The sequence below is a fragment of the Dendrobates tinctorius genome, unplaced genomic scaffold (assembly GCF_039654945.1).
Source record: "Dendrobates tinctorius isolate UK_male_01 unplaced genomic scaffold, ASM3965494v1 ptg000243l, whole genome shotgun sequence".
In the NCBI taxonomy this organism is placed as follows: Eukaryota; Metazoa; Chordata; class Amphibia; order Anura; family Dendrobatidae; genus Dendrobates; species Dendrobates tinctorius.
In genome coordinates this window covers 7,878,619-7,906,598 of record NW_027361910.1, presented here as the reverse complement: position 1 = coordinate 7,906,598, position 27,980 = coordinate 7,878,619, and the positions used below count along the sequence as shown (strand labels likewise).

The 27,980-nt window shown below is 42.3% G+C and overlaps 1 protein-coding gene across 18 annotated transcripts in view; it reads right to left on the bottom strand.

Annotated features, from left to right (window-relative positions):
• RIMBP2 (RIMS binding protein 2) overlaps positions 1 to 27,980 on the bottom strand; it is an 813,871-nt gene that overhangs the window by 145,036 nt on the left and 640,855 nt on the right. For all 18 annotated transcript variants that reach the window (XR_012222753.1, XM_073557052.1, XM_073557055.1 and 15 more), the window contains 5 exons: positions 26,107 to 26,311; positions 24,032 to 24,183; positions 23,848 to 23,924; positions 19,297 to 19,406; positions 12,448 to 13,260 (listed from right to left, as the gene is read on the bottom strand). Coding sequence is in view for 17 of the 18 variants with exons in the window: in XM_073557052.1 (XP_073413153.1) it covers positions 12,448 to 13,260; positions 19,297 to 19,406; positions 23,848 to 23,924; positions 24,032 to 24,183; positions 26,107 to 26,311 (1,357 nt within the window). In the remaining variant the exon portion in view is untranslated. The remainder of the gene's footprint in view (positions 1 to 12,447; positions 13,261 to 19,296; positions 19,407 to 23,847; positions 23,925 to 24,031; positions 24,184 to 26,106; positions 26,312 to 27,980) is intronic.

Here is a 27,980-nt window from a genome sequence, read left to right as displayed (position 1 = left end):
TCCGAATGCAGTGTGATTGCTATCCGACTGCAATGCGACTTTAACATGAGTTTTTACATAGAGAAATTCTCTAAGTCATTTACACATCATTTTCAAAGGAAATATTGTGCTCTCTCTCTCTCTATATATATCCTGAACAATGTTCCAGTTGTGGATAAAATCTTTGTTGGTCTACCTGACTGTGGATTTGTTTTTACAGAGCCCCTGATTTGCCATTTGTTAATCACAGTTTTTGAACGCTGCTGACTGGCATTATCAATTCCTTGGATATCTTTTTGTATCCCTTTCCTGTTTTACACAGTTCAACTACCTTTTCCCATAGATCCATTGACAATTCTTTTGCTTTCCACGAGACTCACAATCCAGAAACGTCAGTGGCTGGATGACGGATGCAAGAGTCTGTCTGGATTCCAGAAACTCACTCAGCTTTTATGCATACACACTGATTACAAGTAAACAGGTGAGGATGTTACCTTTAGTAGCCATTCAAACCCATTTGTGTCAACTTCTGTGCATATTATCAGACCAAAATCACCAGGGTATTTGAACTTTTGATCAGGGTCATTTGGATGTTTTGGGTTGTCATTATTATTTAAAAAGAGAAACCACAGTAGTTTGACAATAAATGGCTTCACCCAACCACTAACCATGAGTGGAGAAAAAGTTTTGGTGTTATAATTCATATTCTCTGAAAAAAGGCCAACAAAGCAAAAATTCTGCTGGGGTATGTAAACTTTTGAGTAGAATTGTGTGTATATACAGTACATATAGATAGATAGATAGATAGATAGATAGATAGATAGATAGATAGACAGACAGAATAAAAGCTAGCAATTCAGCAGAAGCATAGTGGATAATCACATAGAATAAATAGATATATAGATGTCAGTGACATATACAATTAATACAGTGTGTGTGCAGCTTACTGTACATGTATTTGAATAATAAAAGATCATTTTTCTGAAAAAATTACGTAGGCTCCCGCATAATTTTGTTAACCCCTTTACCCCCAAGGGTGGTTTGCACGTTCATGACCTGGCCAATTTTTACAATTCTGACCACTGTCCATTTATGAGGAAATAACTCTGAAACGCTTCCATGGATCCCACTGATTCTGACATTGTTTTCTCATGACATATTGTACTTCATGTTAGTGGAAAAATTTCATTCACATAACTTGCGTTTATTTGTGAAAAAAATGGAAATTTGGCGAAAATGTTGAAAATTTCACAATTTTCCAACTTTGAATTTTTAGGCCCATAAATCACAGAGATATGGTACACAAAATAGTTAATAAGTAACATTTCCCACATGTCTACTTTACATCAGCACAATTTTGGAACCAAAATTTTTTTTGTTAGAAAGTTATAAGGGTTAAAGTGATTTCTCATTTTTACAACACCATTTTATTTTTACGGACCACATCACATTTGAAGTCACTTTGAGGGGTCAATATGATAGAAAATACTCAAAAGTGACACCATTCTAAAAACTGCACCCCTCAAGGGGCTCAAAACCACATTCAAGAAGTTTATTAACCCTTCAGGTGCTTCACAGGAATTTTTTGAATGTTAAAAAAATGAACATTTAACTGTTTTCACAAAAAAATTACTTCAGGTCCAGTTTTATCTTATTTTACCAAGGGTAACAGGATAAATTGGACTGCAAAAGTTATTGTGCAATTTGTCCTGAGTACGCTGATACCTGATATGTGGGGGAGAACCACTGTTTCGGCGCATGGCAGAGCTCAGAAGGGAAGGAGCGTCGTTTGACTTTTTCAATGCAAAATTGGCTCGAATTCAGATCGGACGCCATGTCACGTTTGGAGAGCCCCTGATGTGCCTAAACAGTGGAAACCCCCACAAATGACCCCATTTTGGAAACTAGACCCCCCCCAAGGAACTTATCTAGATATGTGGTGAGAACTTTGAACCCACAAGGGCTTCACAGAAGTTTATAATGTACAGCCGTACAATTAAAAAATCATATTTCTTCCACAAAAATCAAAAATGATCTTTTCACCCCCAATTTTTATTTTCCCAAGGGAAACAGAACCCTAAAAGTTATTGTGCAATTTGTCCTGAGTACGCTGATATCCCATATGTGGGTGTAAATGACTATTTGGGCGCATGGCAGAGCTCGGAAGGGAAGCAGCGCCATTTGACTTTTTCGGCTGGAATTGAGATTGGATGTCATGTCGCGTTTGGAAAGCCCCTGATGTGCCAAAACAGTGGAAACCCCCCACAAATGACACCATTTTGGAAACTAGACCCCCCAAGGAACTTATCTAGATGTGTGGTGAGCACTTTGAACCCCTAAGGGCTTCACAGAAGTTTATAACGCCAGGGCGTGAAAATAAAAAAATCATATTTTTTCCACAAACATAATCTTTTAGTCCCCAATTTTTTTATTTTCCCAAGGGTAACAGGAGAAATTGGACCCCAAAACTTGTTGTCCAATTTGTCCTGAGTACACTGATACCCCATATGTGGGAGAAAACTACTGTATGGGGACACGTCGGGGCTCGGAAGGGGAGTAGTGATGTTTTGGAATGCAGACTTTGATGGAATGGTCTGCGGGTGTCATGTCGTGCTTGGAGAGCCTCTGATGTGCCTAAACTGTTGAAACTCCCCACAAGTGACCCCATTTTGGAAACTAGACCCCCCACGGAACTTATCTAGATGTGTGGAGAGCACTTTGAACCCCAAGTGCTTCAAAGAAGTTTATAACGCCCGGGTGTGAAAATAAAAAAATCATATTTTTTTTGCACAAAAATGATATTTTTGCCCCTAATTTGTTATTTTCCTAAGGGTAACAGGAGAAATTGGACCCCAAAAGTTGTTTTGCAATTTGTCCTGAGTAGCCTGATACCCCATATGTGGGGGTAAAACACTGTTTGGGCGCATGGCAGAGCTTGGAAGGAAAGGAGCACCATTGGACTTTTTCAATGCAGAATTGGCTGGAATTGAGATCAGATGCCATGTTGCGTTTGGAGAGCACCTGATGTGCCCAAACAGTGGAAACCCCCCAATTCTAACTCCAACCCTAACCCCAACACATCCCTAACCCTAATCTCAACTCTAACCCTAGCCCTAACCCTAATGGGAAAATGGAAATACATACATTTTTTTTAATTTTATTATTTTTCCCTATCTAAGGCTAGTTTCACATTAGCGTTTTTTTGCGCAGCGCATCGTGCGCATAAAAAACGCAAAGAAAAACGCAAAACAAACGCGCATTTTTTTAACGTCATGCGCACGCTGATGCGTCAAAAAAACGCAGCGTTGCTTGCGTTTTACATGCGTTTTTGCATGCGTTTGCTTTTTTTATGCACATGCGTTTTTAGGTGTGACATTTTTTCCATTGTCTAGAGAACATTCTAGACTTGTTTCACTCAAAAACGCATGTGCAAAAAAACCGCAACCGTGTGCAAGACCATGCGCACGCATGCGTTACCATAGACTTCAATGTGTTGTTTTTGTGCATTCCGTGCGCAAGCGTGCGCATGCGTTTTTTTGCCGAGACAGGGCGCACCAAAAAATCCAACATGTTGCGTCTGGCGCGCCTGGCGCAAAAGACAAAAAAACGCATGCGCACGAAAACGCAAGTGTGCGCAAGACCATGCTCACGTCATGTTAAACATAGGTGCGCAGTGCGCATGCGCACGGGTGCGCACGATGCGCTGCGCACAAAAGCGCAAGTGTGAAACCAGCCTAAGGGGGTGATAAAGGGTGTTTGATTTACTATTTATGGCAGGTTTTCATGTTTGGCAGCTGTCATACGCTAAAAGACACTTTATTGTAAAAATAGTTTTTGCATCACCACATTTTCAGAGCTATAATTTTTCCATATTTTGACCCACTGAGTCATGTGAGGTCTTATTTTTTGCGGGACGAGTTGATGTTTTTATTGGTACCATTTTCAGGCACGTGACATTTTTTGATAGCTCTTCATTCCGATTTTTTGGGACGCAGAATGAACAAAAACCAGCATTTCAAGAATTTCTTTTGGGGGGTGCGTTTACACCATTCCGCATGCAGTTAAATTGATAAAGCTGTTTTATTCTTCGGGTCAGTACGGTTACAGTGATACCTCATTTATGTATTTTTTATGTTTTGGCACTTTTATACAATGAAAACAATTTTATATAAAAAATAATTATTTTTGCATCGCTTTATTCTGCGAGCTATGACTTTTTTATTTTTTCGCCGATGACAGTGTGTGGTGGCATCTTGTGGGACAAGATGACCTTTTCAGTGGTACCATGGTTATTTATATCTGTTTTTTTGATCGTGTGTTATTGCATTTTTTGTTCGGCGGTATGATAACAAAGCATTATTTTTTGCTTTGTTTTTTATTTTTTGAGGGGTTCGTTAACTAATGCGACAGTTTTATAGGGCGGGTCGTTATGGACGCGGCGATACTAAATATGTGTACTTTTATTGTTTTGGTTTTTTTTTATTTCCGAAAAATGAATTTATTAGGGAATATTTTTTTTAATTTATTTAGCGATTTTTTTTTACACTTTTTTTTTTTTTTTTTTTAAACTTTATTACACTGTCCCAGGGGGAACATCACTGTCATGTGTGACATCGCTGTTCTGACACATCACAGATCGCTGTGACAGATCAGCGATCTGACACAGGCACTGCAGAAGGCTTCCTCATGCCTGCGCTTTGCAGGCAGTGAGGAAGCCGGCTCCCAGCAGGTCCCCGGACGTCCCCGCCACCATATTAGATCCGGGGACATGCAGGGAAGGAGGCCCTCGCAGCAGCGCTGCACATCGCGCTGCTGCGGGGGTCGCAGGGAAGCATGGAGGGTGCCCCCTCCCTGCTGATGCTTTCCTAAACCCCGGTACACTGCGATCGTGTTTGATCGCAGTGTGCCAGGGGTTAACGTGTCGGGGGCGGTCCGTGACCCCCCCTGACACATAGTGCCGGGTGTCAGCTGTGATAATCAGCTGACACCCGGCCGCGATTGGCGCTCCGCCCGTGAGCGCCGCTGATCGCTATGACTTACTATCCTGTCCATGGGCTTGGGGGCCCGGGTCCCATGGACTGGATAGTACGTCAGATGTCAGGAAGGGGTTAACCAGCAGAGGGAAAGCCGATGGCTGGGGGCAGATGTTTATAGGAAATTTTCTCACGGCGCTCGCATTGTCGTCAGAAAGGTGACGTGATTTCATTGGCTGTGAACTCGCAGAACCTGTGTGACAGTACCACAAGAAGGAGAACTTTTTTTTATGCTTGCAGTGCCCTCAGACAGGTAATAGTAGCTCAGAGGGAGACACTGAGCACAAGGTGCTCAATTTCTCTTCTGGATTTCTGTATGGTCTCATCATGCAACCATACAGACTGCCATCTAGATGTAGCAGAGCTAGACCTGTCGTGGGACAAATGGATTGGCAGGATCTTTGAGGAAAGGAGAGGGACATTGTTGTTTGTTTTATTTGACTCTTTGACTCACCCATTGACTTTTATTGCAGGACGTGATCCAATTTATGATTACAATCGCAGCATGCTGCAAGTTTTTTCCAGACCGACCATGATCCGATCCGAGTTGGAAAAAAAAACGCAGATGAACACATAATGATAGAATAACATTGGTCTGAATGCAATCTTATTTTTAATTGGATTGCCTTCGTCCGATTTCATCGCAAATGGAGATGAGCCCTAAGGGTTTGTACACAGGGGACAGAATTCAGTGGGAGAAATCCACAAAGAATCCACAGTGGCAAGCGGACTTGGTCCTGGATCTGCAGTAGATTGCACCATGTGCATTGCAGAAGGTAAATTCGACAGATAAAAAATTGAAATAATGTGAATTTAATATCTGCATCACAGGTTATTTTCTTAAGGGATTTTTTATAAAACATGTGAATGAGATTTAATATATTATTAGGGATGAGCGAGTAGTGAAGTATTCGGACTCGCTGTACTCGTTACGAGTACCTCCTAATAGTCGGGTACTCGTAACGAGTAGCGAGTCCAATGTAAGTCTATGGGAAATGCGATTTATAGGCTGTGTGTGTGTGCTGGGCTGGGCGGGGACTGAGCAAAAACTGTGCCGGGCTGTGTGGGACTGTGCTGGCCTGTGGGAAGACTGTGTCGGGCTGTGCGGGACTTTGCTGGTCTGTGCGAAGACTGTGCCGGGCTGTCAGGCACTGTGCTGGCCTGTGCGAAGACTGTGCCGGCTTGTGCGAAGACTGTGCCGGGCTGTGCATGACTGTGCGAAGACTGTGCCGGGCTGTGCGGGATTGTGCTGGTCTGTGCGAAGACTGGATTGGGCTGTGTGGGACTGTGCTGGGATTTGCAGGTACTGTGCGGGGACTATGCCGGGCTGTGCGGGACTGTGCTGGGATTTGCAGGTACTGTGCAGGGACTATGCCGGGCTGTGTGGGACTGTGCTGGGCTGTGTGGGACTGTGCTGGGCTGTGTGGGTACTGTGCGGGACTGTGCTAGGCTTTGCAGGTACTGTGCGGGACTGTGCTGGGCTGTGCGGGACTGTGCAGGTACTGTGCGGGGACTGTGTCTGGCTGTGCGGGACTGTGCTGGCCTGTGCAGGACTGTGCTGGGCTGTGTGGGGACTGTACGGGGACTGTGCTGGGCTGTGCGGGGACTGTGCGCGCTGTGCCGAATATTGCGAGGTGAGTAGTGAAATACTCGCCAGGATTCGAGTACTGATACTCGCCGAGTACTGAATCCTAACGAGTAAACTCGCTCATCCCTATATATTATCAACCAACTTGCTGGCACTATTTTTATTATTTATTATTATAGCGCCATTTATTCCATGGCGCTTTACATGTGATGAGGGGTATACATAATACATACAAGTACAGTAATCTTAAACAATACAAGTCACAACTGGTACAGGATGAGAGAGGACCCTGCCCGTGAGGGCTCACAATCTACAAGGGATGGGTGAGGATACAGTAGGCAAGGGTAGAGCTGATCGTGCAACGGTTTGGTGGATCGGTGGTTACTGCAGGTTGTAGGCTTGTCGGAAGAGGTAGGTCTTCAGGTTCTTTTTAAAGGTTTCCATGGTAGGCGAGAGTCTGATATGTTGTGGTAGAGACTTCCAGAGTAGGGGGGATGCGCGGGAGAAGTCTTGTATGCGATTGTGGGAAGAGGAGATAAGAGGGGAGTACAGAAGGAGTTCTTGTGAGGATCGGAGGTTTCGTGCAGGTAAGTACCGGGAGACGAGGTCACAGCTGTATGGAGAACTCAGGTTGTGGATAGCTTTGCATGTCATGGTTAGGGTTTTGAACTGGAGTCTTTAGGTAATGGGGAACCAGTGCAGGATTGACAGAGGGGAGAGGCTGGGGAATAGCAGGGGGACAGGTGGATTAGTCAGGCAGCAGAGTTTAGAATAGATTGGAGGGGTGCGAGAGTGTTAGAGTGGAGGGCACAGAGCACTATAATAGGATATAGATTTCTTTGTGGCCAGCACTTCTATATAGTAACTAGTGTGTGGGGGGCATAAATCTGTAGACACGTCTATCAGACTGGTACTATCTTTAGTTCTTTAACATGCATATGTGGATAAACAGATATGACTGCAGTCTCAAGGGTCAAACATTAAAGGGGTTGGCTGGTCAAAATCGATAAGTCTGCAGTCACTCTGTGTGACTTATGAATTCCCCCGGCGCATGTACTGTGCGCTGTGGGAATTCGTCAGTTTCAGACTAGGGAACAGAAGGTATGCATGAGTTATACATACCCCCGAGCAAGGCTGCGCCCTCTATTCGTGATACATCCACTAACCTGGTTCGGCCTTGGCTCAATACAAGTGTATGGGGAAAGGCTACGCTCACTGGCCAGTGTTATGTATATGTAGGAGGGTGGACTGACATGTGGACCTGTCTGATGAAGAAGGAACATGTAAAATTTGGTGTGTACACTGTTTGATGAGAATTCATATACATGTCTAAGGAAACAGCTAGAATTAGTAGAAGACGGTGTAGTAACGGGTTTTGGCCACTAGATGGAGACAAAGGATAGTGAGTAAAGGAACCTAACAGCAGCTGAAGCTAGGATACGCAGAGTCATGGTGGGCGGAGTTATGGGACTAAGGAGGGGAATTCCCAAGAAAGGGGATAAAAGGAAAGAGAGTCCCAGGGTCAGGCAGAACCACCGGATTAGAGAGAGGAGAGAAGAGCTCAGGAGAAGACGGAGGAAGGAAGAGCTCAGGAAGAGAGAGACAGAGGAGAGAGAGAGAGACGGATAGCCAGGGGGTGGCCCTGACAGGACAGCTGCTGACTAAAGGATGCGTGGGGTACCAGATGGCTGGACACTGAAGGGACAGTTAGTGTCGCAGTGGGCAGACTCAACTGGGGGAAGCGTTGTGGCCGTGGGCCTAAAGGCAGCCACGGTGAAAGAACCTAGAGGATCATCGCCGACAGGAGCAGGAGGAGGTGACAGGTACCTGGGGCTCAGGGGACTGTTCCGCATCCCCTTTGGGTATACTAATAGATCACAGACTGAATATGAGTCAACAGTGTGATGCAGCAGCAAAAAAGGCAAATGCAATTCTAGGATGTATTAACAGAAGCATACAGTCTAGATCACGTGAAGTCATTATTGCCCTCTACTCCTCTTTGGTCAGACCTCATCTGGAATACTGTGTCCAGTTTTGGGCGCCACGTCTTAAAAAAGACATCAACAAACTGGAGCAAGTTCAGAAAAGAGCGACCAGAATGGTGACCAGTCTGCAAACCCTGTCTTATGAGGAAAGGTTGCATGATTTGGGAATGTTTAGCTTGCAAAAGAGAAGACTGAGAGGAGACTTAATAGCTGTCTACAAATATCTCAAGGGCTGTCACATTGTAGAAGGATCATCTTTATTCTCAATTGCACAAGGAAAAACTAGAAGCAAGGGGATGAAACTGAATGGGAGGAGACACAGATTAGATATTAGAAAAAACTTTTTGACAGTTAGAGTGATCAATGAGTGGAACAGGCTGCCACGAGAAGTGGTGAGTTCTCCTTCAATGAAAGTCTTCAAACAGAGGCTGGACAGACATCTGTCTGGGATGATTTAGCGAATCCTACTTTGAGCAGGGGGTTGGACCAGATGGCCCAGGAGGTCCCTTCCAACTCTACGATTCTATGATTCTATAAGAAACCCTGTTCCTGACACAGCAGGGATGTGTTGGGAGTACTTTCCACAAAGGAAGGGGGCGCTCTTGTGTTTACAAAATGTGTTTACAATAGGGGGGAGAGTTAGTTAATAATGCTGGTTAAATAAATATTTAAAAGGTATAAGTAATGAAAAATAGTTAACGGATAATAATTTAAATGTTGCCAGAGAAGTTGGTAAAGTTATTATAGGAAAATGTGTTCAAGAAGGTCCAAAATGTGAAGAGAACGAAAAGGCCTGCCATGATAAATCATAAAAGAAGGAGTTAGATGGTTTGTGATTTGGAACAGACAGTGGTCCACAGGTCAGGTCCTAGGTGGGACGATACCCAAAACAAAGGAGGGGGGCAAACGGTGACCTGGTAGGCCAGAGCCTCGGTCATTTCGCCCCCAGAGTTGAGCACAGGTCTGAAAGTGAGAAAAGTGGGGGAGAGTACCCGTCGAGCAGTCCGGGTGGTCCTACCCCAATGAATGGAGGTTGCCATAGATGTGTACGTGCCTGCGAGTAGCCGTCAGCTACTCGGAGTGTAATTACTCCTGGCTCTGCCCAGCATCCCGTGTAGAGCTAGAGGGCTCCGGGTTCTGCTCGGCAACCGGACACTCAGGCAAAAGAAAGTGGGAAAGATTAACTGTCGATCACGCTCGTTTAGCGGCCTGAACTCAGTGCATGTAAATACAATAGAAATGTTTCTGTGTGTTGGTGCAATATGTGACTATTTGGGTCCCAACTTTAAACTTTTGCCCACGGCCCCACTTTGTCTAAAACCGGCCCTGGGTATAGAGACATCTAAAACAACTTTACATCAGGACTGCCTCATTAATTTGTTATATTTATTTGCATAGACCTGTACAGGGATGACATGTAAGAAGTTGGAAAATGTGGTTACTTAGCGAATAGTGAAGCCTTAACAGCTTGAACATCTTTATTATACACTAGATGGTGGCCCGATTCTATCGCATCAGGTATTCTAGAGTCTCTGTTAAAATAAAAAATAGTGATATACTCACCTCCCGACGGCCCCTGGACTCTTTCTCTCCTCTCACCACGTGCCCGGCATCTTCCGGTCCCAGTAATGCTTTGCGTGAAACACCGCTGATGACGTCGTGCTCTCGCGAGAGTGACGTCATCTCCGGCCCTTCTCGCTAAGCATTACTGGGACTGGAAGAGCGTGGTGAGAGGCGGGGCAGAGTCCGGGGGCCGTAGGTAGGTGAGTATATAACTATTTTTATAACTATTTTTTATTTTAACAGAGACTCTAGAATACCCGATGCGATAGAATCAGGCCACCATCTAGTGTATTATACTCCTGTTACACCCGGAGCTGCTGTCACTGTTCTGCTGTTACCTAATGTATTGAACTCCAGTTACAGACAGAGCTGCAGTCACTGTTCTGCTGTTACCTAATGTATTGTACTCCTGTTACAGCCAGAGCTGCAGTCACTGTTCAGATCTTACCAAATGTATTGTACTCAAGTTACACCCAGAGCTGCAGTCACTGTTCTGCTCTTACCTAATGTATTGTACGCAAGTTACACCCAGAGCTGCAGTCACTGTTCTGCTGTTACCTAATGTACTCCTGTTACACCCAGAGCTGCAGTCACTGTTCTGCTGTTACCTAATGTATTGTACTCAAGTTACACCCAAAGCTGCTTTCACTGTTCTGCTGTTATCTAATGTATTGTAGTCCAGTTACACCCAGAGCTGCAGTCACCGTTCTGCTCTTACCTAATGTATTATACTCCTGTTACAGCAAGAGCTGCAGTCACTGTTCAGATCTTACCTAATGTATTGTACTCCAGTTACACCCAGAGCCGCAGTCACTTTTCTGCTGTTACCTAATGTATTGTACGCAAGTTACACCCAGAGCTGCAGTCACTGTTCTGCTGTTACATAATGTATTATACTCCTGTTACACCCAGAGCTGCTGTCACTGTTCAGGTCTTACCTAATGTATTGTACACAAGTTAAACCCAGAGCTGCAGTCACTGTTCTGCTGTTACCTAATGCATTGTACTCCAGAATATTTACAGGGCTATGCCTGTGTAATGAGCGACGCAGCAGTGATGCCTTTAACGGCTGTAATGTGCCTGTACAATAAGCGATGCGGCCGTGTTGCTGTGACGACTAAGCAACTGTCGTTGATTGGTCACGGCAGTTAGGCCGTGACCAATCAGCGAGGCGGGATTTCCATTACAGACAGACAGACAGAATTAGACAATTATATAGTAGATTGATCAGCCATTACATTAAAACCATTGACAGTTGAAGAGAAAAATATTGATTTTCTTGTGACAGTGGCACCTGTCAACCAGTAAGATACATGAGGTAGTAATTGAACAGTCAGTTAACCTGATAATGACCAAGCGCTGTAAATTTATGGGAGTTGGTTCTAGACTTTAATCCCTTGTAACAGTAAATCTATGGCGCGGGATTAAAGCTGCAATCTAGCAGGAGCAGACCTAGTCCCCGACTGTCAGACTCACCCATGGACCCTGGGGAGAAGAGAAAAGCGTTTTATTTCCTTGTCTGTCTTATATTTTGCCAGCTACATAGTGCTCAATGAGTGCTTTGCAGTGAATAGAAGCCTCTGCAGTGTCAGTGCTTCTATAGGACTTGGCAATTGCCAGGGGGCTTTTGTTCTAGTGCCGCCCTGGGCCCTTGAGGATTTCCGCGATTCTTATACTGGTCGAGAGAACTCTGGGAATGCTGCAATCAATCACTGACGCATAGTCACTGCTATATGGATATGTCCACTACAACAAGAGCGCTGTAGCCAATCGCTGCATTAGTGATCATTGTGGCCAGTCATTGGCTGCAGCAGTAACCTACCAATCTTGTCCAGTTTTTTATCATGCTTTCTAAGTTGCGTTTTTTGTCTCCTTTTGCTAGTTCAGCTTTCAAATGAAGTTCCTTTGCATTGACTACTTCATGCTGTTTAGGTTTGGTTAAAAATGATTGATAAAGTCATCTGCAGATCACATAAGTTTTTAGTGCGTTTCTGCTGCGGAAATCCACAAATAAAATGCACACCTACTGCAAGAGAAATTTAATTTTGCAAATATTAAAAGTGCGTCAAAGCTCAGTTTACGTAGAATAAAAAAAGCACAGCGGGCATGAGATTTCTATGATTCCCTCCCACTTTGCTGGACCTTTAAGACACTGCATTTTTTTGCAAGGTGAAAATACTCATCGTAGGAACTTAACCTTAAGGTTTCACAATTTCTCATTGGGAAATAGATTCCTCAGCTGAGCAGCGCACGGGCTTTACAAAAACGTGTCACATTACATAAATATAAAATAACTGACCTGAAGGTTTAGTAGAAAACTCTGCATAGGCTTCCTTCCTCTCTCGCTGTTCCAAAGGAAGCTGCCATGGCATTTGGTGGGGCTTTGCAAGAAGTTTCACTTTGTACACTGTATTGGGTTTTATGCTGATAAAGTGATACTTGTAACAGGCAGCCTTAACAATGTCAAATTCCTCATCATTCAAGAATATGACGTGGCTATAATTGCTGTTGCTTGGTAGCCAGGTAAGATCTGCAGACATTGGAGTGATATTGTCCACCTCGAGATGGGAAGGAGCTACGATAACATCCTTCCCAACCAGCAAAGTGCACTTGAGCTCATCAGAGTTGCCCCGATCTGTGACGGTCTGGATTGATATGCGGTATGTAATTGTGGCAAGATCCAGTTTTTCAAGTAGACATTTGGTTCTGCTTCCAAAGCTCAAAGTAGCACGGACATCTTTTCCCACCAACACATTATAGCTGTGGATTGTACCCCAGCCCAGTGGCACTAGTGGTGGCTCCCAGCCCACAATAACACTTTTGGCGAGTTGTTTGATAAGGGTTATTTTCCGAGGATAAGGCACAATGTCTTCTCCAATCTCATCAATGTTCACATCCATAGTCCCTGTGCCATTGTTCAGCACACTGGACTCTATATGGATTGGTGGGGTGATCTCTAGCTTGTGTTCTCCTTGAAAAAGCGGAGCTGAGTGATTGAGAACATTTTCTTCCTGTTCACTGGCCAATGTGCTGGAGACATGAAATTCTTCATTTTGAACAAAATCCACAAAATTTGATGGTACTAGTCCCCTCTGGCCATCCAGCAATTCTCCTGTGTTAAAAATACATACAGTTATAAAGGAATGTATTGTAATATTTCTTTTAGGGTTATGCTATAATGCATATCCAAATTAATGTAGCACACAGGTAATGGCATTCAGTAACTATTTTTTACCTTTATGAGCTTGTGTTCATCAAGAGTATATAATACAATCTATGAATGCAATTCCGCAGTATCAATACTTCTATTTTGCAGCTCCAGTCCTCTTCTGAGTCCAGCCAGACTTCGCCAGCTCACAAAGAGGTTTATGTGTGGACTGGAGGTCTCTGTCTTTATGTAAGTCTATGGAGCGTTATTCTGGGGTTCATAGACTTACATTGGAAATGCAATGCAGCCCCACACAGTGTAAGAGGGCAAAGCTGAAAAGTGGAAACATGGGCAAGAAGAGAACTGGACTGGTGCTAGAAACTGGGGAAGATGACCAGTAAATAATTCAATAAACCTACACTAAATTAGAAGGGGTAAGGGGAAAATGCTGAGACATGCTAATTCTCTTGGATCTCTCTGCAGCATTCGACACTGTGGATCATCAGCTCCTCCTCACTATGCTCCATTCCATTGGCCTCAAGGACACCGTTCTCTCCTGGTTCTCCTCCTATCTCTCCGACCGCTCCTTTACTGTTTCTTTTGCCGGTTCCTCCTCCTCTCACCTTCCCCTTACTGTTGGGGTTCCTCAAGGATCGGTTCTAGGCCCCCTCCTCTTCTCCTTGTACACTGCCCCTATTGGTCAAACAATCAGTAGATTTGGTTTCCATTACCATCTCTATGCTGATGACACCCAATTATACGCTTCTTCTCCTGACATCACGCCAGCCTTTCTAGAAAACACTGGCGATTGTCTAAACGCTGTGTCTAATATCATGTCCTCACTATATCTGAAACTGAACCTGTCAAAGACTGAACTCCTTGTGTTTCCTCCCGCTACTAATGTACCTACACCCGACATTGCCATTTCCGTCTGTGGTTCCACTATTACTCCCCAGCAACATGCCCGCTGTCTTGGGGTCATACTTGATTCCGAGCTTTCCTTTGCCCCCCACATTCGATCACTGGCTCGCTCTTGTCATCTGCACCTCAAAAACATTTCTAGAATTCGACCTTTTCTTACTTTTGACTCTGCAAAAACTCTTACTGTTTCTCTTATTCATTCTCGTCTCGACTATTGTAACTCTCTTCTAATCGGTCTCCCTCTTACAAAACTCTCCCCTCTCCAATCTGTCTTGAATGCTGCAGCCAGGATCATATTCCTCACCAATCGTTACACCGATGCCTCTACCTTGTGCCAGTCATTACACTGGCTACCCATCCACTCCAGAATTCAGTATAAACTTATTACCCTCACCCACAAAGCCCTCCATGGCTCAGCACCACCCTACATCTCCTCCCTTGTTTCAGTATACCACCCTACCCGCGCCCTCCGTTCTGCTGATGACCTGAGGTTAGTATCCTCAATAGTCAGAACCTCCCACTCCCGTCTCCAAGACTTTACACGTGCCACGCCAATTCTTTGGAATGCACTTCCCAGGTCAATACGATTAGTCCCCAATCCCCACAATTTTAAGCGTGTCCTGAAAACGCATTTATTCAGACTGGCCTATCGCCTCAACACATTAACCTAACCTATCCCTGTGTGGCAGAGCCAAAAGTTTTACCATAACCAGGTTCCCAGCATCATGTTCCCACATGCTTTATGCATCCATTAGCCCTTTGTGTCTGTACTGTTACACACTTAACATTATGGCTGGTCCATACAATCAGGGCAACTGTTACCACCCACCTTTCGTGTCTACCTCTTTCCTCATAGACTGTAAGCTTGCGAGCAGGGCCCTCATTCCTCTTGGTATTTGTTATAATCTACTGTATGTGATTATTGTTATGCTGTAATGTCTATTGTCTGTACAAATCCCCTCTGAAATGTAAAGTGCTGCGGAATATGTCGGCGCTATAAAAATAAAATTTATTATTATTATTATTATTATCTTGTTTAAGCCAAAATAACATTGAATTCATAACTATTGTTCCCCATTACAATGATACACCAAAATTACAACTAGAAAAATGAATGGACTTTGGCAGCTACATACTTCACACTACATATTCATTCTGAGGTCACCTATATAATTTTGCCGTTATTTAGTTTGCTGTCTAAATAAAAAATGAACACATTAAAAAAACTACGCAGAATTAAAGTAGCGGGGCAGAATGCTTTAAGGGGTTATCAGGACATTTATTATTTTGTGTATGGGGTTAAGAACTGACAGACTGGTAGTTGCTGACTTGCCTGTTCTGCATGGTGACGTACTCTGCCATCTCAGCTGGTGATTTCTCTGCTTCATTTCAACTTTCCACAACAGGGCAGCTCTTTCTCTTCTGGTCTGTTCTGCTTAAGGGGCGTCACTGTCAATGCCGTGCTAATTAACAGCCTGCTTTTTGCAGTTAGGTAGCGGGTAGTCGACTGTCAATCGGCATGACATTGGCAGAGATGTCACATCAACAGAGCAGAGTGGAAGAGAAGATGCTCCTCTGGTGATGTGACGACACTGGAAACAGGGAATCACTCACAGAAGTTGTCCGTGACCGCTCTGAGATCGTCCCCAGACACAACAGGCTATTAGGTCTTAGCCCCATATATGCAAAAATAATAATAAAAGTCTCAACTAACCCCTGTAATTATTATGTGTCCCTGACAAAAGAAAGAAATTTACAGCTGAGAAATCACAGTCACATTATCCTCTATGTCCTCTCCTGTTCTGCACTGATCTATAAGAGATCTAAGGGGTATACTTTCTCCTTGTGGAGAGTGCCAAGTTGGCGTATGGAGACTTATGTTCTATGCAAATCTCCCCTGATTCAGATTCCTATCCGAAGACATGCTGCCTTTCAAAGGGTTCGATATTGACCTTTAGGATTGCTATCTGGATCAGGTGGGCAGGGTTCCTGTACTTTTCTCCTCTAAAGAGGCTACTTGTTGATCTATATGGGCACTATAATGTTGTGTTATATGGAAACCACAAATGAAGATTATATTTTGGCCTTGTAATTGTATTTATTTTGGATCATACACATTGTTTCTTTTGGTTTCTAGTTCTCTCAATGAAGCCCAAATGTAAAAAAATGCATTATTTCTATAGGACTTTCCATGACTACAGATTTACCTGTCTTTACCTATTCTTAAATTTGGTCAAGGATTCCAAATTTAATACAGCGTAATAAAATGCTAGAATGTCCTTAAGAGGTTGGAATCTACATCATAGCCACTTGGACATGTAGGGGCTGATATATCAAAGTCTAATGTCCATCCATCTAATGCATTACTAGATCTAGTACCTGAAATCTTACTCAAGTCCCTGACTGGAGTAAGATTTGGGGTGGTGGAGATGTAGCAAAGCTAAGTTTTCTGCTCTTTGTATAAATCTGCTTAAGTGAGATGAGCAAGATGGTACTCAATGGTGGGGAGTTACATAGATTAGCCTGACTGCCCTGCACCTGAGCTGTAGTCCTGTAGTGATAATCTCCTGCAGGTAAGACACAGCTCCACTGAATCTACAACATACAACCTAATAAATTCCATATTCCTGGAATCAGAGTCTCGTGAACTATATTATGCTGTTCTTAGATTAAATAGCAAAAACGTTAGAGTCCCTTTAATGGGTTTATTCGGTCATATGACATTGAGAAGCTATCCATCTAGATCACATTTCCCAAGTGTATTTGCAGAATGTTCAGAGGAGGATACAGGTGCTGACCCTTTCACTGCCAGTATCAGGACTCCAAATGAGTACATTCTGATAATAAACTTAAGAAAAGCAAAAGTTTGGAAGCAATGTTCTTTACAGAAATCAAGACAAGTGCCTTAATAATGTGACTTACAAAGCTTCATAACTTTCCATATTGGACAAAATTATTTTAAAGATGTGGGAGTTTAGTTACTCTTTAAAAAAGCACTACTTTATTTTTTTTTATTCTCTAAACCTGTGTAAATATTACTTTAGTGTTTGTTAATATACTCACTGACTGCCATCCTTTCCGATTTCCAGCACCGCTCCGATCTTCTAAGTCATGTGATGGCTCATCCGACTCATCAATTCAGACTAGGGTTTATGTGTGAGCCGGAAGTGTCTTTTACAATGTAAACCTATGGAGCATAAGAACGAGACTCCATAGACGTACATTGTAAGGCTCCCTCCACGTCAGTTTTTTATGTCTGTATGCGGTCCCATTTTTAAGGACTGCAAATACGGACACACACACGCCCATTGTATTCAATAGTGTAGGGTACATGTCAGGTTTTTCACACAGACCGTGTGAAGACAGCGATCGGTGAGTAGATCAGCACAACTACACTGCACTATACTAACATCTATACAGATTTCGGGAATAAAAAAGAAAACAGGAGTGCATCCTTTATGCCTGCACTTAGAGTGCCTACAAGTAGTATTCAACCCCCTGCAGATTTAGCAGGTTTAATAAGATGCAAATAAGTTAGAGCCTTCAAACTTCACACAAGAGCAGGATTTATTAACAGATGCATAAATCTTACAAACCAAAAAGTTATGTTGCTCAGTTAAATTTTAATCAATTTTAAACATAAAAGTGTGGGTCAATTATTATTCAACCCCTAGGTTTAATATTTTGTGGAATAACCCTTGTTTGCAATTACAGCTAATAATCGTCTTTTATAATACCTGATCAGGCCGGCACAGGTCTCTGGAGTTATCTTGGCCCACTCCTCCATGCAGATCTTCTCCAAGTTATCTAGGTTCTTTGGGTGTCTCATGTGGACTTTAATCTTGAGCTCCTTCCACAAGTTTTCAATTGGGTTAAGGTCAGGAGACTGACTAGGCCACTCCAACACCTTGATTTTTTGCCTCTTGAACCAGGCCATGGTTTTCTTGGCTGTGTGCTTTGGGTCGTTGTCTTGTTGGAAGATGAAATGACGACCCATCTTAAGATCCTTGATGGAGGAGCGGAGGTTCTTGGCCAAAATCTCCAGGTAGGCCGTGCTATCCATCTTCCCATGGATGAGGACCAGATGGCCAGGCCCCTTGGCTGAGAAACAGCCCCACAGCATGATGCTGCCACCACCATGCTTGACTGTAGGGATGGTATTCTTGGGGTCGTATGCAGTGCCATCCAGTCTCCAAACGTCACGTGTGTGGTTGGCACCAAAGATCTAGATCTTGGTCTCATCAGACCAGAGAACCTTGAACCAGTCTGTCTCAGAGTCCTCCAAGTGATCATGAGCAAACTGTAGACGAGCCTTGACATGACGCTTTGAAAGTAAAGGTACCTTACGGGCTCGTCTGGAACGGAGACCATTGCGGTGGAGTACGTTACTTATGGTATTGACTGAAACCAATGTCCCCACTGCCATGAGATCTTCCCGGAGCTCCTTCCTTGTTGTCCTTGGGTTAGCCTTGACTCTTCGGACAAGCCTGGCCTCGGCACGGGAGGAAACTTTCAAAGGCGGTCCAGGCCGTGGAAGGCTAACAGTAGTTCCATAAGCCTTCCACTTCCGGATGATGCTCCCAACAGTGGAGACAGGTAGGCCCAACTCCTTGGAAAGGGTTTTGTACCCCTTGCCAGCCTTGTGACCCTCCACGATCTTCTCTCTGATGGCCTTGGAATGCTCCTTTGTCTTTCCCATGTTGACCATGTATGAGTGCTGTTCACAAGTTTGGGGAGGGTCTTAAATAGTCAGAAAAGGCTGGAAAAAGAGATAATTAATCCAAACATGTGAAGCTCATTGTTCTTTGTGCCTGAAATACTTCTTAATACTTTAGGGGAACCAAACAGAATTCTGGTGGTTTGAGGGGTTGAATAATAAATGACCCTCTGAATAAACTTTTCACAATTTAAAAAAAAAATTAAACAAAGAAATAACATTCTTTTTTGCTGCAGTGCATTTCACACTTCCAGGCTGATCTACAGTCCAAATGTCACAATGCCAAGTTAATTCCGAATGTGTAAACCTGCTAAATCTGCAGGGGGTTGAATACTACTTGTAGGCACTGTATATTGAAATACCTTCATAGAACCCATCCTCATCCATATCTCCATAAACATAGAGGTATTTTCCTGACACCAGTGGAAGTTCTGCCTCGGGGTTTTCATTTGGTCCATCAAAGGGATTATAACTGGAAGAAAATGAAAGAGATGAGATTGCCAAGAAAACTTGAGGAGGAGAAAACACAATGGGGCATACTTAACAATATTGTATGAGTTTTAGGAGGTGCAAACTGAGACAAGACAGTCTTAAAATGCACCAGTTGATCATAGTGGCTAATGCTGATAAGATTGGCGCATATATAGACTGTCTAGTCTAAATTTACATCATATTAAATTAGCTGGCTTAGTACGTGCCACAAATTTGTGTCCAAATTTTGGGGCATTTTTTGTTTAACATGGTGTGGCACAATAAGCCATGCTCATTTCCAACAAGCCAAATCCCTTTTCAGCAAAGCCATGAAACTTGTTGGACGAGGAACAAAAAGTACCTAAACGACATAATAAATAAAATCATGAAAGACAGTTCAAATTAATGTGTACATTATAAAAAAAAATATATTAGTTAAGAAAAGTAAACTCCTGAAATACAAGCAAAAAAAGACTCATGTAATGAAACATCTGAACACTCTTGTGTAGTATAGGTCATATTGTTCTTCAGATTTTTTTAAGCTGTCAGAATTCATTATATTACATTGCACTCTCAGTGCAGCCCAGGTGAATAGACTTCATGCTTGGCAGAATTCTCCAGAATATATTTCCAAAAATTACATTTTTCTTCACTTGAATAATATTAGTAATTATGTTATTATTATTATTATTATTATTATTATTATTATTATTATTATTACGTCTTCTTAGAAATGGCAAACTCATATGTAGTAAGATTTGATTATTATTCTACATTCCTAAACATTGAAGTTACAACACCAAGAAGAAAAGTCACGTAATTATAGAAACCGCAGTGTCAAGAGATATGTTGATGAAATCAAAATCACGAAATTGTAAACAAAATTTTCAAAGCATCTCAATTCATGTTGAGTATGAGGGCCACATGCAAAAATACATTAACTTACACACCCTGACTGCTCCCAATAATGTTATTAATAGAATTTTCTAACATGCTCAATGCACTTAGGCACATAAATCATCAAGATTCGCTGCAGGCAGATCCCTTTGCAATCGCTGACCAATGACTAACAGGATAGACCTCCATTTCAGCTTCCATTGCCGTTTTGCTCTGTAGCATGATAGCCTTTGGGAGCAGTGGCACAAGGTCAATGGAACGCCTGTAGCTGGACATCTGCTTGGAAGCCCAATGTTGTGCAAATGCCTTCTGATGGTTTGTGTAGACATTATTTGACGCACTAGGCTTGGCATGACACATCAATTTTCACTTTCACTACAGAAAAAATTGTGGAACCACTGGTAAGGCCTTTTCTCCAAAGTATCTCAGGAGCTGTTTTTAAACATGACAACGCCAGTAAGCGTGTTGCTCATGAGCAGTCTGCAAGGTCTAAATATTTAGGACATAGCCTTTCTGGATAAAACATAACTGACTGCAATTGAACAGCCAATGTCTAATTCATGCCTAATGTTTGTCAGATAGTATGAATCTGATGCCAGGTTCCCTTTAAATGCCATTGTCAGTCTCTGAAAGCAGCATTTAAATAGTTTACTCTCAGTGGGGCTTTTGTTTTAAGGTCCATCATTTCTCCCGCAAAGTGACCGCAGGGTGTCAACGGATTGCTACGCTATGCTAAAAATACTTTGAAAAGCTGTCTGTGACTAGGTGCCTCAGTTGGCTAGTCAGCAGCGATCACTGGCTCAATTTTTTTGACCAAGAGGTCAAAGGAAAAAAGAGGAAGAGACCTGTCAATCAACTTGAAGCAATTTGACACATTGGACTACTCAGCTCAAGCACATAGTAACTGGCCAACTTTAAAAAGTATATTTACTCTGAAACACTGCAGCATTTCAGAGTAAAACATTCCTTGCTGCAATTGTACAGTATGTTTCTGATTCCTGCTTCGTGTGGTTAGGGCAGCATGAATCTGGTGACAGGTTTCTTTTAAGTGGTAAATGCGATCACTGCTGTTAGCAGCAAGTGCTGGCTATTTCACACAGCCAGCACCTGCCGTGCATAGTACAGTCTCAGCTCCGGAACCTGTTCCATATATTCACATCAATTCATATGGCCTTAATGAAAATACAGGGTGGGCCATTTATATGGATACACCTAAATAAAATGGAGATATCAATTTCCTGTTTGTGCAACATTAGTATATGGGAAGGGGGAAACTTTTCAATAAGTGTGGTGACCATGGTGGCCATTTTGAATTTGGCCATTTTGGATCTGTGGCACCCCAGGGTCCGGTTGCCATGGTGAAGTTGCCTCCCTCGTGGGGGGTGATGTAATGCCTGGAAGCAGGAGGAGGTTCCCACGTCAGATAATACACAGTGTGCAACACAATTCCTACTCCAGACCAGAAGAGGGAGCTCTACAACTCGACTGTAGTGAGCTGCTCTATCTGGTCTGGAGGAGGTGGCAATTGGTTCGGATAGAGGAGTTGGTTGAAGGTGAGAGAGGAGATGAGACAAGGACTCTGAGGAATTTGAGGGGTGTCTGATCCGACCCCAGAGCAGAGCACTGACCAAGAAGGATGCCAGAGTCTTGGCCTGTGAGGGTGCTGTACGCCCCGTCAGCCGAATCTGGAGAGCAGGGGGCTGCAAGTCCTCTGGCCATATCGTACACCCAGAGGCATCACAGCAGATGAAGAGTCTGAGGCTGCCAGTGGTAAAGCAGTGCCCGTGAGGGGCTCAAGCTGTCTGCCATACAGGTCAGAATAAACATGCAGGAGAGGGCCGCAGTGTAGCTACATGCAGCAGGGTCCTGAAGAGAGAGCACATCAGGAAGGCCTCCAATCCCACCTGATGAGGTGGACCCCCGAATGCTTCCAGGTTAGCCGGACTCCTTTTATCATCTCTAACTAGTGTCCCGGATCGCATAATCATTTGCCACAAAGCAAAAAACTAAAGAAAACTGCACTATTTTGTATCTCTTGCTTATTCACTGCACCCTCGGTCCTGCACCTCAATAGCCACCACCTGAAAAAGACTGTGCTTTTTGCCCTGGAGCACCCGCTCCACCTGTGGGGAGCCAAAACATTCTTGCTGCGTCAACTGCTCCAGCGGTGTTATTCTGCAGCATCGTCCATTTATTTTTGGCCGAACACCACAGGTGGCGTCACGTTATTCCCTGTAAATAACCCCCTTCAATTATCGGCACAACCAGGATCACGGAGTCGGGTCACAGGCACCGTAACCTAGCCGCAGAACCGACCGGCTAGATTACGAGTACCCCACGGTCCTGGTGGGTGTGTCAGATCCAACTTTATTTTTTCCAATGGGAAGAGGGTCAAGTGACACATCAAACCTATTGGGAATTTCACAAGAAAAACACTGGTGTGCTTGGTTTTAACGTAACTTTATTCTTTCATGAGTTATTTACAAGTTTATGACTACTTATAAAATGTGTTCAAAGTGCTGCCCATTGTGTTGGATTGTCAATGCAACCCTCTTCTCCCACTCTTCACACCCTAATAGCAACACCGCAGAAGAAATGCTAGTCTAAGGGGGTCAGATTCCTTGTAGGAATGCTTGGACCTGACACCCATAATGTGGTGGTGCACCATCTTGCTGGAAAAACTCAGGGAACATGCCATCTTCAGTGCATAAAGAGGGCAACACATCATCATGTAGCAATTTCAGATATCCAGTGCCATTGAGGTTTCAATTGATGAAGAATGGCCCCACTATCTTTGCTCCTCATATACCACACCATGGCATCTATTATGGGTGTCAGGTCCGAGCATTCCTACATAAACAGTTTCCTGGAAAGTGGATTGGTCATTGTGGGCCAATTGAATGGCCACCAAGGTCTCCCGATCTGACCCGCTTAGACTTTTATCTTTGGGGTCATCTGAAGGCAATTGTCTATGCTGTGAAGATACGAGATGTGCAGCATCTGAAACAACAGATACTGGAAGCCTGTGCTAGCATTTCTTCTGCGGTGTTGCTATCAGTGTGTCAAGACTAGGAGAAGAGAGATGAATTGACAATCTAACATAATGGGCAGCACGTTGAACACATTTTATAAGTGGTCATAAACTTGTAAATAACTCATGAAAGAATAAAGTTACGCTAAAACCAAGCACACCATTGTTTTTCTTGTGAAATTCTCAATAAGTTTGATGTGTCACATGACCCTCTTCCCATTGAAAAAAATTAAGTTTTATCTAAAATGGCCAACTTCAAAATGGCCCCCATGGTCATCACCCATCCTGAAAAGTTTCCCCCCTCCCATATACTAATGTGCCACAAACAGGAAGTTGATATCACCAACCATTCCCATTTTATATAGGTGTATCCATATAAATGGCCCACCCTGTACATTATTCTACCTAGAACATTGTATAAACATTGTATATATATATATATATATATATATATATATATATATATTGTGCTGTTGATTTAATTCCATGCTGTAAGTGGGAAATAGGTCCTTACCTATAGCGTGCAATACAAAGGTGGACTTTCCCAGAGTATCTTTGCTTTGAGGTATTCGTATTCTGTTCATTATCCATCTGAAAAATATACATTCAAGCATTTCTGTAATGGCTTTTATCTAGACGATAAAAAGAAATCACTGCTCATTTGTAATTTATATCTTTGGCTAATAGAGCAGACTCACGTCAGAGTCAAACCTGTGCCTTGGGCTGCCAGACCGGGGTCTTGAGAGAAAAGTGGGTTTAACAGACAGTTGCTCTGGCTTGTCCCCTGTAAGTTGCAGTGGGCGGATAAACTCAGAAATCAGGGATCTGCTACCAGCGGGACTTTCATGACCTGCATAAAAAATTGAATTTCAGCACATAACGAGAAGTATTTTTTTAAGTAAGATTTGATGAAATAACTTACATATCGTCTGTCACAGCTATAAAATAGATTATTAGTTCAATGGATTATTGTTTAATCAGGCTATAAAGTATAATGCTATCATTTTCTAAGCAAATGTAAGGTTATAAATCACAACTGTGTGAAAAACAAACAAAATTGAGAAAGCTGAAAACTATGTACTGCTTATCGGCAGCAAGGAACACTGCCATACTGCAGAGGCATAGCTACCACTGCTAGCAACTTGGGAAAAGGCACACTTTGGACCAGCGATATTACCATGCCACCGGTCAAAACTGTCAATCTTCAGAAGCGTAGCACCTAAAGCAACCAAGAAGGCAGGAGTCAGAGGAGCAGCGCGCTCATGAAGAGTCATCATGAGACAACCCCTTTAACTAATTGTAAAGTAATCTAACTTAGTACATGGAAAGGCTAAAAAAGGTTATAAGCTCCTTCTGATAATGTGAAGAATGTCGCAGGACAATTAGGTAATTGTGCTTCTGAGTCTCAAGCAAATACTGAAGATTACATCAGAGGATAACTTAGAAGATGAAGGGTATGTGATCTTAGGTTTTGAACCTATTCCAAATAAACTACTTTCATTTTACAATGTGCCAGCACCATAAAAGGTTGGCAGTAGAGAAAACATACAAGCCAATATAAAACAGATCAGATCTGAAGTGAGGTTCCGAAAGCAGTAGTGAGAACCTAATAATACAGACAGGTGAAGGCTAATAGGGTTATGATGTCTGGCATGAATCATTAAACTATTTAAAGATATGTTTGATTGACGACTCCATGAATATGATTTACCAGAAAATGAAATGCAATATTCAAGAGGAGCTGTCTGAGCTCCTGACATGCTTGTTTTAGCAAATATTTGTATTTTTCATGAAATAATAATTTGGGAGCTTGATTTCTTAGAACTCTACATTATGTACTTTCTTTGTTGTTCCTCCTGTAAATGTATAAATAGACAAATGGGTGTTAGCGGTTTGTAACAGATAAAACCTCAACGGTCCAACTTCACTAAAAAAAAAATATTATCCTCCACCTCTATCCGTTGGTAATCCCTTCAGTGGCTTCCAATTCCCCAGCAAATCCAGTTTAACTTGCTAATAAGGCTGTCCATAATCTATATCTTACATACATCACCAAACTAATCTCCTTATACTTTCCCATACCTAATTTCTAGTCCCCCCAAGATCTCCTCTCCACCACTCTCATACGTTCCTCACCAAATCGACTCCCGGATTATTCTCAGGCATCCCCCATACTCTGGAATTCTGTGCTTCAAAAAGTCTGATTGTCTCATACATTTGTGACCTACAGAAACAACCTGAAAACTCATATCTTCAGGAAAGCCAACAGCCTGCAATAACCCCACTCCACTTCACTACCACTGGAGCTGTTCCAACCCCACAACTTAAGGTCTCCTTTCCTATTACCCTGTAAATAGCAAGCATTTGTCGGCAGAGTCCTCTTCCCCTCTGTACTAGTCTTACAATTTGTTTAATTTATTTTCTGTATATAATATACTGTATATGGAACTGTCTTCAAATATAAAGCTCCATGGAATTAATGGAGCTTTAAAGATAAATTATACATTTATCATCTAATCTATTAGTAAGGTGCCAGATATTCTGCACATTCAGATTTCTAAAATACAACTCAGACACTGCCTAAATGGGTCCTAGTGTATATAGTATATAACTGGCTCTTAGCCTACTTATATGCAGTACTTTTACTACAATTTGGGTTTTAAGAATTTTTGCTTGTAATTTAGAACTTCAACTAATTTTTATGCAAATTAAAAGTTTACTCCAAATAAAGGCTCCTTTTCCCTTTTCCTCATATATTTTTTCTCTGACTTACCTTTTCCAATAGTAGTTGCTATTCCATTCATTAATTGTGCGAAAGCCTTATTGGGGGAGCCTGGTAAATCAGAATTAAAAACTGTGTTGCCACTCAACAAGTCAATTTTTCCAGCTTGTTGGCGGAACTTGTCCAGTTCCCGAGAAAGGAGATTGAACTGTTCACTTTGCGTTCGGCATTTCTCTTCCAACTCTCGAACCTTAGCCTACAAAAATACACAGCTCTGTGAACAAATTTAGTTTCTCAAAGTATCGAGAAGATTCACTGAGTGTATTGTTGAGAAGTGTTGCCTAAATTGTAATAAATTAATAGTAAATACATTTTAATGGCTCACATCCAAAACGAATGTCTTTTGCTGACAGAAAATGCAAGACTAATGTCTTGGGAAAATACTGAATGGGGAGAATACTTGCAATTCATGTTAAATAAAGTGGTGTGAATCTAGGTCATATCCATCTTCTAAAGAAAGTTTCAAATTTAAAGATATGGAAACGACATTTGGTTGCTAAATGCACATTTTAACAAATTTTTATTATTAACTGTCAGCATGTTATGGTAAATCTATTACCTAATTCATGATTTCTTCCTAATAAAAATTATTATTATGATTTATTAAAGGCTCAATTAAACAAAAATTAAGTATATATAAATCATGGAAAAACTAGATGTAAAAATTGACATAATGAGAGGTACTTGAGATTAGAAAAGGGTTCACATCTTTTCCGGAAACAGTGCCACTCCTGCTCATAGGTTGTGTCGGGAATTGCAGCTCAGATGCATTCGTGGGAGCAATATTGAGCTGCAATATTCCGGTAAAAACCAGCAAAAAAGAAAAAAAAAAAGAAAAGGAGTGGTGCTTTTTAAAAAATAAAAAAAAAAACTGTGGAAGCTTTTTCTAATGTCAAGCACCACTGTCAAAGCCTATGTTATACAATGGGCTATAGGCAGTTATCTAGAAGACTATACAATCTTGAAAAATAAGGTTTGACACAAAGAAAATCAAGACTACAAAGTGAAAGCTACACATAACATGCCTAGACATTGAAGATTAACTCAATAAATACATCAAAACACCAAGAACCCTAAAATACAATCAACAGCTATTCTACACAGACATTCTGGACTTCTACGACCTCTAGATAATACTAGGAGCTGTTTGAATTCAGGTCACCACACCAGAAATGAACCTAAAACCTATTATTGGTTATTGTATCCATATTCTAGGCATCAGGGCCAGCTGCAGTGGTATGTGATCCCTTGAAATCATTCTTGGCCTCATTTCTATCAAGCATTTGACTTGAGAAGTGTACCACATGATAACCGAGAGGACAATGGAACTCAGAAGCAAACTGTGCTCTGTAGTAGAGATGAGTGAATTTGTTCGGATTTGGCTCCGAATACGATCGGCATTGAATATTGTTTTTGCAATATTTGTCGAACACAGCCGAACGTCATTAGAGTCAATGGGAGCAGAAATTACCGAATATGTTCGGCACCGATCATAAGACATACATTCGGCACGAATAGTGTTCGAATATGGCACGAATATCTCAAAATCAGATTGGGCACAAAAAACAAACAAATTCGCTCATCTCTACTCTATAGTCCGGGTGTGCCTGGGAGCTGACACTGGCCCTCAACGGCCTGAAATGTCTATTTGGGCCTTATTATTTATATTCTAAATCATACAGCATGACTGTCCGGTTATGAAGCATAATTCTCTTCCAGAAGGAAGAAAGCTGGATATTTAGTGCCACTTATTAGAGGTAGGTTCCTTACTTGTTAATGTCCGACTCTTTAACATTGAATGCTACATGGCTCTTTTTTAAAATTAAAAGAGACCCAACTGCAGACAGCTGTTTCGGGGTTCCTGT